Source organism: Taudactylus pleione, unplaced genomic scaffold (genome assembly GCF_031769625.1).
Source record: "Taudactylus pleione unplaced genomic scaffold, aTauple2 ptg000421l, whole genome shotgun sequence".
NCBI lineage: Eukaryota > Metazoa > Chordata > Amphibia > Anura > Myobatrachidae > Taudactylus > Taudactylus pleione.
In genome coordinates this window covers 1076674-1087500 of record NW_028284823.1, presented here as the reverse complement: position 1 = coordinate 1087500, position 10827 = coordinate 1076674, and the positions used below count along the sequence as shown (strand labels likewise).

At 44.0% G+C, this 10827-nt stretch overlaps 1 protein-coding gene across 1 annotated transcript in view; it reads left to right on the top strand.

Annotated features, from left to right (window-relative positions):
- ACBD6 (acyl-CoA binding domain containing 6) overlaps window positions 1-10827 on the top strand; it is an 85651-nt gene that overhangs the window by 6599 nt on the left and 68225 nt on the right. The window contains exon 3 of the mRNA XM_088447136.1: window positions 7943-8039. Coding sequence (XP_088303262.1) covers window positions 7943-8039 — 97 coding nt within the window. The remainder of the gene's footprint in view (window positions 1-7942; window positions 8040-10827) is intronic.

The window sequence follows — 10827 nt, the reverse complement described above, 5'->3', positions numbered from 1 at the left end:
ATTTGAATCTTGGGGTAATTAAATCTGTGCAATACATGATTTCACTATGGTTCAAATAGGAGTTAGTGCATGAGATAGTATAAGAATACATGTAAGCTATGATAGTAGGATGGGTTGATTATATTGCAGTGTAATGTGGCACAGCTGCATGTGGTAACTGGTAATTGTGATTGCAGCATGGGGTAATTATAATGACATAATATATCCTTTAGCCATACGCTTGTTTGGACAGAAATAGCCCTTAGAGATGTTGAGAGGAATATTTTAATTCCTCCAAAGCAAATGTAGAGCGACCATTTCTGCGAATGGGTAACTGATTACTTACTTATTGGGTACTGTAGAGTATATGACAGTTGGGTTATTTAAATAAATGCAACACATGATTTAACTGTCATGTATCATCCAATAACTATTGCACGATGCTGCTAATCCACACCCCTACTCAAAGGATTTTCAGAGATGAAGCAACCTGTGTGCAGCGGGCCTCACAATGCAGTGAGGAGCCCACCCCATGCCTGTGCTGGTGGAGACCGAGGTGGTTGTGTCCATGTGGCTGCTCCCTCCTCTATTATAGCTTACAGTGGTGCATCTATCTTTCCAGCTTATGTATTTGTAAATGCCACTATTTCCAATACATAGCCAGAAAGATGGCCTTACCGCCGTGCGCTAGAAACGTGCAGTGGGTAGTCACACAGACCTCAACGAATCTCCTGGTCAGTGCACCCTTGGGTCCTTGTGCACCCTGCACCAATTATAGATATGCCACTGTACCTGCTGTTCCAACATTAGTTTAGTACTCCTCACTACTTATACCTGTACTTTACTACTACAAATGTAGTCTCATTTTATGTCACTTGCTTGCACTCACATAGATCAGTCTGCACAAGGGAGACTTCAACTTAACTATGCAGCTAGTTTTTTTTTTTCACCCTGTTTTGAACACAACTTTATTGCTATCAGAATAGAGAACAAACACTACTGTGCGATCAGTGATATTTATATACAGTTGGTTCCATATATATTTGAACACTGACACTGTTTTCAGAATTTTGGCACCACAATTGATTTGAAATTAAACACTGCAGATGCAATTGAAGTGCAGACTTTCAGCTTTAATTCAAGGGTTGAAGAAAAATATTGTATGATATGTTTAGGAATTGCAAAAATTATTATTTTTTATTTTTTAAAGTGCTGTTTATTAAACAGATTACTGTAATATACATCAAATGAGTAGCAGAAATATTTGGGTAGCAAGGTATAAATGTATACAAGTACATATGTATACAGATATAACTGCTGTAAGCACCAGATTACATATGCATGATCTAGTTTACAAAAAAAAGTTGAACTTGAGAGCCTTATCCAAGGCAACAACAACAAAAAGAGTAGAGAGAGTCAAGGACAGGAAAAGGGAGAAAAGAATACGCTAGAAGATAGTAACTAAGAAAAGGGAGAAAAGAATACGCTAGAAGAGAGTAACTAGGAAAAGGGAGAAAAGAATACGCTAGGAGAGAGTAACTAGGAAAAGGGAGAAAAGAATACGCTAGGAGAGAGTAACTAGGAAAACGGAGAAAAGAATACGCTAGGAGAGAGTAACTAGGAAAACGGAGAAAAGAATACGCTAGGAGAGAGTACCTAGGAAAATGGAGAAAAGAATACGCTAGGAGAGAGTAACTAGGAAAAGGGAGAAAAGAATACGCTAGGAGAGAGTAACTAGGAAAAGGGAGAAAAGAATACGCTAGGAGAGAGTAACTAGGAAAAGGGAGAAAAGAATACGCTAGGAGAGAGTAACTAGGAAAAGGGAGAAAGAATACGCTAGAAGAGAGTAACTAGGAAAAGGGAGAAAGAATACGCTAGAAGAGAGTAACTAGGAAAGGAGAAAAGAATACGCTAGGAGAGAGTAACTAGGAAAAGGGAGAAAGAATACGCTAGGAGAGAGTAACTAGGAAAAGGGAGAAAAGAATACGCTAGGAGAGAGTAACTAGGAAAAGGGAGAAAAAAATACGCTAGGAGAGAGTAACTAGGAAAAGGGAGAAAAGAATACGCTAGGAGAGAGTAACTAGGAAAAGGGAGAAAAGAATACGCTAGGAGAGAGTAACTAGGAAAAGGGAGAAAAGAATACGCTAGGAGAGAGTAACTAGGAAAAGGGAGAAAAGAATACGCTAGAAGAGAGTAACTAGGAAAAGGGAGAAAAGAATACGCTAGAGAGTAACTAGGAAAAGGGAGAAAAGAATACGCTAGGAGAGAGTAACTAGGAAAAGGGAGAAAAGAATACGCTAGGAGAGAGTAACTAGGAAAAGGGAGAAAAGAATACGCTAGGAGAGAGTAACTAGGAAAAGGGAGAAAAGAATACGCTAGGAGAGAGTAACTAGGAAAAGGGAGAAAAGAATACGCTAGGAGAGAGTAACTAGGAAAAGGGAGAAAAGAATACGCTAGGAGAGAGTAACTAGGAAAAGGGAGAAAAGAATACGCTAGAAGAGAGTAACTAGGAAAAGGGAGAAAAGAATACGCTAGAAGAGAGTAACTAGGAAAAGGGAGAAAAGAATACGCTAGAAGAGAGTAAGCAGTGAGACAGTTGGGAGGCACAGAGGAGGAGAGTAACAATCGTAGGACCAATTTGGGGGTCAACTGTGGAACGGGGAGGAGGCATTCTGAATGGGCAGTCAGGAGGCCCAGATTTTATTAAAAGACTAAAGCTGGGCATCCACTATACAGTTATCTGTCCAATCTGGCTGGTTGGAATGAAAACCTGGTAATGTATGGGAGAATATGACAATCGTCCATGTGCTCACAAACACTGGAAAATGGCCAAAAATGGTTGTTCAGACAAATTGGTTAAAACACACAAATGTAACCAATTTGAACAATTTTTTTGTCGTTCTTTCAGTGTTTAAAACCATATGATCGACTGCCATTTGCTCCCATACATTACCAGGTTTTCCTTCCAACCAGCCAGATTGGACAGATATCTGACAGAAAATTGTATAGTGGATGCCCAGCTTTAAGCCGCATACACACTAGACGATTTGTATTGACGATAATGATATCGTTCAACAATATATCGTTCAGTTTGTATGCAGTGAACGACCAACGATGCACGCTCCCGTGGGTCATTGACGATGTCTTTTGTTGTCCGTACATGCAGGCCAATCTGACGATATCGTCAAAAGTTGTCTGTTCAGAGATGTGGCAGGATGACTTCACTGAAAGATATCTTTAAAGATGGTGTGTACATATCGTTTGTCCTGCACTTCAGAAAGTTCAAGGGAAATCTTTCACCAATATCGTTCATAAAGCACATCGTCTAGTGTTGTATGAGCGAGTATTTTAATCATACGAGTAGTTTAATTATACGAGACATATATTCCATTTTATGGACCTACTATATCCTGGCAAAGATTGCCTGCATAGGTGATGGTGAAGGTCTTTTCCAGTCATCAGCTATTTGGCACGTCATGGCCATGGAAATATGTCGCAATAGCTTGTTTTGATGTCTAGAGAGGGTGGGAAGGCTTAGGGGAAGAAGGAAATATTTAAGGTCAGATGGGATAGCAACGTTGAATAGGTGAGAAAGAAGGGAAATCACTTCTTGCCAAATTGGCGAGATCCGTGGGTAAGCCCACCATATGTGAAAAATGGTGCCTTCCTCTGAGCAACCTCTTCAACACCCATCCGAGGTATCAGGGAACATAGCTTTCAGACGGGAAGATACATAGGGGCCTGATGGAGAGCCGCTCGCTCTGAATCAGGGCGTTTTTTTGTTTTTTTCCCTACCCGCTTGCAAAGCTGTGGGTGACCACCCACAGCATGTGCGAACGGCCTGGAGTTCATAGTGATTATCGCGACCATTGGGCTTGCAACGAGACCCTGTGGTAGGGTCTCTGCTCCCGTAAGCCCAAGTGGACTTCCTGCTCTATTAGTGCACTTTTCTTACTATAGCGGTGCCCTCGGGCAACTTAGCTGGGCCAGTTTGGAGGGGTCCTGTGGTCTGGATTTGAACCCTAGTGTGTTAGGGACCTACCCTAAAGAGGTTACCTGGATATGGTGGGTAGGCCCATAACCTTGGCCATGATTATGCTAAACACCTCTATTGATTGCAAAATTTTATTACATTTATATATTATTAATAATTTGGAGTTGTGCACCTGAGATTTGTCTGTTCCAACGGGAACGCCTGCGTTTGCCTAACCACCCCCCTCTCCACCTACAAAACGGGGCGAGCTGTCGCTCACCATCGACAGCCTCCCGGTCTTGTAGCAAGCCCCGGAGCGACTGAACTTCAGTTGCACGCCGGAGCTCGCGCACGCGCACACCGGAGGCGGTGCATGCGCAGTGGGGGACCATCGACCCGCTTGCCATTGACCCCTGTTCTCCAAGTGTTAGCAATTGCAAGCATTTTATACACAGACCCCTGTTTTCAGTCGCTCAAATGTAAATGGACAAATTAACATAATCATAAATAAAATATTCATTTTTAATACTCTTTGGAGAATCTTTTGCAGGCAATGATTGCCTGAAGTCTGGAACCCATGGACATCAAATGCTGGATTTCCTCCTTTGTTATGCTTTACCAGGACTTTTACTGTAGCTGTCTTCATTTTTTGTGTGGTCATGGGTCTTTCTGTCTTTTTGTTTTGTCTTCAGCAAGTGAAATAAATGCTCAATCTGGGATCAGGTGATTGGGTCCACCGGGGGGGACTTAGGGTTAGGCTAGGGGAAGGGAGGGTTAGGGTCAGGCACTCACGGAGGGTGTGGGTTAGGTTTAGGCACTCCTAAGAGAGGGTTAGTGGGGGGGGGGGGTTAGGGATAGCCTTTATACTTACCCTGTCGGGGTCTAACTATATATGCCGACGTTCCGGCGTCTGTATTTCATCCTCTGGGCTGACGTCCGGTTGTATAACATACCGATTCTGATTGACTCGGCCATTGCAGAATATACCTTTTCCATCCCTTAAACTCCTGGGTTGCTTTTGCAGTTAGTTTTTGGTCATTGTCCATCTGTACTTTGAGCTCTACAAATATGTAATTATATGGTGCCATATACATGAAGGTGAATAATAATCCTGGGGATACACTGAATGCAGAATGTGTTTAGGATTAGTCTGAACACAAACTATTTTTGCAATATTTTGGTTTGACTGAATGCTGTTCATTTTGAATTATTTATTTCAGGAACTAAAATCCTGATAAGATTTTATGTCAGTCTAGAAATTTGTTTTGCAAATTATAATTATGATTCTATTCAGCAGTCTTTTGTGAACCAAATTCTGGATTTGACCAAACTCGAATCAAGATTTGATCACCCCTAGGGTAAATTATACTTAAAAATAACTCCAAATACTCCTCCATCCCGTCCCTTCCTGCTCCTCTACCCTGCCTCTCTCTATTCTTTTACTCCGGAGCTCCGTATGCCAGGGAGACTGAGAGATTCTCCTTCAATCTATGTTCTTACAAAGCCATCAAGTTTTAGTTAGCAGAGTGGGATCGGGTGGGCATGCCTCCTCAATTTGACCAACATTTGATGGTGACTGTTATCGCCCATCTGTAAAATCTCTCACGCACACACACTATATGACCCCCTTAGTATGTCTGTCGTCATCCTGTCTGTTGGGCTGCTGAAAATCTTGTGAAAGTAGCAATGTAGCTTCCAAATATATGGTGCTCAGCTGGCTCTGAACACCCTGATTAATTTGCTGTATTCAACTATACTGAATCTGTGTATGCTTAGAAATTATTTAGTCCATAGCCCGATATCTGAATGCTTTTTATTTCTGTTTGTTGTGAGCAGCACCGCTCTATGGTTTGGCTGTCCTGACATTTAAGACTACCATACAGCTTGCTAATACATGCCGTGTCACATGCTAATACATGCCGTGTCACATGCTAATACATGCCGTGTCACATGCTAATACATGCCGTGTCACTGTAGAACTTTTTTCTTCCTCTATGAGTTATAAAAAATAAATAGAAATAAGTCCTAAAAATAGAGTGAACATTCCAAAATACATCCACTAATAAAGTGCAGCAATATAGTGTACGCAGTTAGTGCTGGGTATACCAGGGTCAGTGTTCTTGTGCATGGTATAGAGTCAGTGATGTACAGTATATAGGGGTCAGTGATGTAGTAGTGCTAGGGATAGGTGTTAATGTTGCAGGCCAAAAATATTTCAATTAGCTTAATTTGTCCAATATTGACTCGTCATTTTTGGGGTGAAAAAATTGTGTTTAAACAATTTTTCAAATAGTGGGTCTGGTATTTTGGGGGCCTCTATGGATGGGACTTGTTTTAAAAAGTGCACCAGGTCTATTTGTACTTTTCTTTTTTTTTTTTTTTTTTAAAGTGCACTTTTCTGACTCAAAAATACACTTGCACCCATTTTAACCTACCCCTACTTTAAATGCAGCATTTAATTTGGCAAAAAAAAATAGCTTTTTATCATTTTCCCACTGTTATATGCATTTTTGTGTAACAGCCATTTGACACAATTTGAGAACCCCAAATACTTTAATTAGGGACATAATACACCTTTTTTTATATTTATTCCCTATGTCAGTTACGCTTTTCTGGGGTACAGACAGATTTCCCCATAGGGCCTGATTCAGCACAGATTGCAACTGCAATCGCAGCAGCATACTCACACGCAATGCAGCTGCAAAAATAGGCTGTCTGCCACAGCTCAGCCACTACTGCTGCTCACATCCGTAATACCTCACAGTCCTACGTATACATCGGTAACATCGAAGCACATCGGCCCCTCGCACACCATTACAGCAGCTCTGACCTGTCGCAGAAATTGTAAGTATCGTCGTACGCAGGCTGCGTAGGCAATCGCAGTGGCTAATTTATGCACACCCATGCAGCGGCGTTCAAACGAACAGGCACGCCTGCAATTCTGCAACCCTTCCCTCGTTACCACCCCCTAACACTCACGGCCTCTCACTCACTCTACGATGGATTCCTATCTACATGCATAATAGCAGTGTGATCGCTGGACATGCGCTGTGCTTGCGCAATGGCTAACAATCGCTCGATCGAAGTACGTGCTGAATCAGGCCCATAGACTCTAAAGATAAGGATCCTATATTATGATTGGCTAGCAATTTTAACTACAAGGAATTGTGGCTGACTGCTGGAGCTCACTATGGTTTATGCAAGAATCTCTTGAAACCATATCAGTGAAGTAACTATCTATGGCTGGCACTTAGCCTCTGGGATTTGGAAGGACAGAACAGTTGGGACAATCTAACCCCAAGCTTCATCCACTGAGCTACATGTCTTTGAAAAACATGTAATTTGGTGCCAGGGTGCACACACCTCCTCATGCTCTCTCTTTGGGGACAACTATGCTTAGACTGGGTACTCATTAGACGATGTATCGTCCGATTTATACCGATTTGAGGCGGATGGGAATGATATATCGGGCACTTTGTCTAATGTGTATCCGCGATTGCATGCTCCTGTTGGTTGTCAGCGATTAGCCATACAGTACCTGCAAGTCCAACCAGATGATATCGCATCCGGGGCTGTCTTCAAGTGTGTACCGGTAATCTTGCATGGTATTAGGGAAGCGCTATGTGTTTAAAGTGAACGTATAATAGTATGTTGCAAACTGGTTGAAAAAATAATTGAAAGAATGTATATATGTGGTATATTTCATGCGTGTAATAAGATGTGTGAGAGAAATTGGGTAATGAGTGAAAGGTCAATTTTTTTTTCTTTTTTCCAACCATTTTGCGACTTTATATGTTCACGTTAAACACACAGCACTTCCCTATTACCAGTATTGTTCACTTCCTATTATTTATAAGAAGTAAGGAAGCAGCTCAAAACATTAAAGGTGCAGCAATATAGGCTGGAGGCTAGTTTTGAGGTTTCCGGTATAAATGGAGTTTTAATGCATTCATGGCGTTTTCCCAATAATATCCTATTTTATTTTTGCAGGGAAGCCTGGAAATCTCTGGGTGACTACAGCCGCCAGCAGGCAATGCGAGATTATATCGATACTGTGAAAAAACTTGACCCAGACTGGAGCCCAAAGGTACAGTATGTGACAGAGGCCCCCATTTATCAAACAACGTGCAGTGCTAAATATCGTTTTTACTCACCGTACTTCTTTTTTTTTCTTTTGTATTTAACAAGAATAAATTCCTGTGCGAGCGGTATCGTTATTTGACTTATCAGCGCTGTTTTTAACACTGAAGCAGCATTGACGATGGATAGAAAGCCCCGTGTGTTGACTGCGCATGTGCCGTCGGGAGCTTTAAACCCACACATGCGCAGTCATGGGTCTCCAGGCACAGCACACAGGACAGGTTTCATCGTAGTACTCCTGCGCTGAGCAGTCCTGTGGCCGCTGCAGGGGTATGGAGTAGCTGTGGCCGGGGCTTGAGTGGCAGCAGATCACTGTCAGACAGCAGTAGAGCAATCATAGGCCTCCGACCCGGGTCCCTGCAGTGAGCAGCTTCCCGGTCTCCATGGCACCCACACTTATACAGCGGGCCCAACCCCAGAGCAGCGATGGAGAAAGGAAGAGTGAGAACTTTCAGCGGGAGGATACTTCCGTGTGGCGGAAAGGAGAGCGCTGCCCAGACACAGTCTCCCCGCTGTTTATCAACGAATGCTGCGTATAAAATAACGCTCATTTACCTTATTTCAATTCATTGGCTTCTCCCTGCTGATAAATTCATGCTCCAGCCATCTGCTATGAGGGGGCAAAGCGCTGATAGTGCTGCTTACAAACAGCTCTTTCTTCTTCAGGGTCCATAGGGATCCACAAGGATATCATGGGGGATGTGTGGGGGTTGGAGTGATCCGGGCACTAAACTGTGAAAGCTTTAACTCCCAGGATGCATCGGTCCTCCTCCACATATACCCCGTCCCCAGCTACGGGCAGACAGTTTTACGTTTGGTGCCGTCAGGACCAGTCGCACCTTTAGCCAGTGGGACTGCTTTGGCAGCCCCAAGCTTTATTTTTATTAGTTTGTTTATTTTCTTTTATTCACAGCAAGCAGCAGGATGTCCTGATGGCCGGCTGTGCTACTTCTCCATCTACCCATGCCGCATCACCGGTGAGTGGTCCAGTGATTATGGCAGGTGCCAGCTGGGCTTGGCTAGACGCGCCACTGGATCTCAGGGCTGCAGTCGGACAAACTGGGAAGACTAGTAAGGCGATTCCCCGCTCGCAGGGAATTGCATGTTTATGCAGTCTTTACCTCCAGTTGTGAAGCCCAACCGGGGGACGCTGTATTGGGGCGCCTGGTTCGTCCGCACCCCCACTAGACCACCGGGGCAGTTAAGTCTGGCGTCGGGGGCCATATTGAGGCTAGCGGCACCCAGTGGTTTATACAACAGTGGGGAGGTAAGCTCTCCCCCGATAGCACGATCCCTCACAAGAGGTTTCCCGTCTCTGAGATGCTCCTCCTCACCCTCCTCCCTATATGAGCAGCCATTACTCAGGGCTTTGCTGAAGCTTCAGGTCTCAGGAGATTCGGGTCCAGTCTCCCTGTATACCTTTTCCCGGAGCCATGTTATACAGTGCTCAATCCTACCAGCCTATTAAGGCTTGAGTAGTTGATAGTACCCATTGCAAGCATATTTATATGCATTGTATGTGACTTGTGATATACTATCTTAAACTTTCTGACTGTCAGTTATATCTATCCATGCTGCTCTTTCTAGACCCTCAACTACCAGGTGTGTAGTGGTTCATTACTTCACATTTACTTGTATTTGTGAAGGGTGTCACTTTGCATTACTAGCTTTACACTGATTGTGTGCTGCTGGCTAGTTATTCCTATGTCTAAAGGCAGGGATAAACAGGAGCCTGCGGCACCTGTGCTGGCTACTTGCAGATCCTGTTCATCGGGCTTGTCCCCTCAGCACACAGACCGTCCTGCATGGAATCCGATTTGTTATGTACCAACTCTCCAGGCCCCTGTCCAGGAGCCACCTTGGGTGTCCTCCTTATCCCAGGTTATGATGCAGCTAGTGGACCGCTTATCTGCCCCCACGCCTCCCACCAAGGGGTACCCACAGCTATTACAGCCTACTATGTCGGTAACCCTATGCATCCTCCTGGGATGGATGTTTATGCCCACTCCGTTCAGAATATGGCTCAAGCGTCTGCCGCCTGTCAGCAAATGTTACAGGCGGACAGATCGTTAGCCGCCAAATCATCCTCTCGGTCCATCCAGCTTTCAGATTCTGACACATCATCTGAGGAGGCAGATGATGCACAAGGTTCTTTCTCCGGGTCGCACTCAGGCAAGGAGAACCATCATTCAACAGTGGATGTCCCTTTTTTAGTGAGGGCAGTTAAATCTATCCTGAATATAGAGGGTGATGAACTGGCCCCTAAGCTCAAAACCCCTTTGTTTAAACATCAACAGGTGATTAAGACTGAATTCCCTCAATCAGACCAGCTCACTGAGCTCATGGGGAAGCTTGGGGTACTCCTGGCAAACTGTACCAGGTCCCAAAAAGACTAGCTTCTTTTTACCCTATCCCTACTAGTGAGCGTACTAATTGGGAAGTTCCTCCTGATGTTGGTTCGCATGTGGCACACTTAGTCAGAAGCTCTACGCTGCCTTTATCATCTATACCCTCCCTTAAGGATGCCATGGATAGAAAACTGGAAACTTGTCACAAGTCAGTCTACTCGCTTTCTGACGCTATTTCTAGGCAGGCTATGGCCGCGGTCTGGGTGGCTAAGGCTATCAAAGGATTGATAGAGGGACTGGAAGAGAACCTGCCATCAGACGCTACCAGGGAGCAACTGGCCTACATCTTCCATATTCAGGAAGCGGCCTCTTATTTGGGAGAAGCTA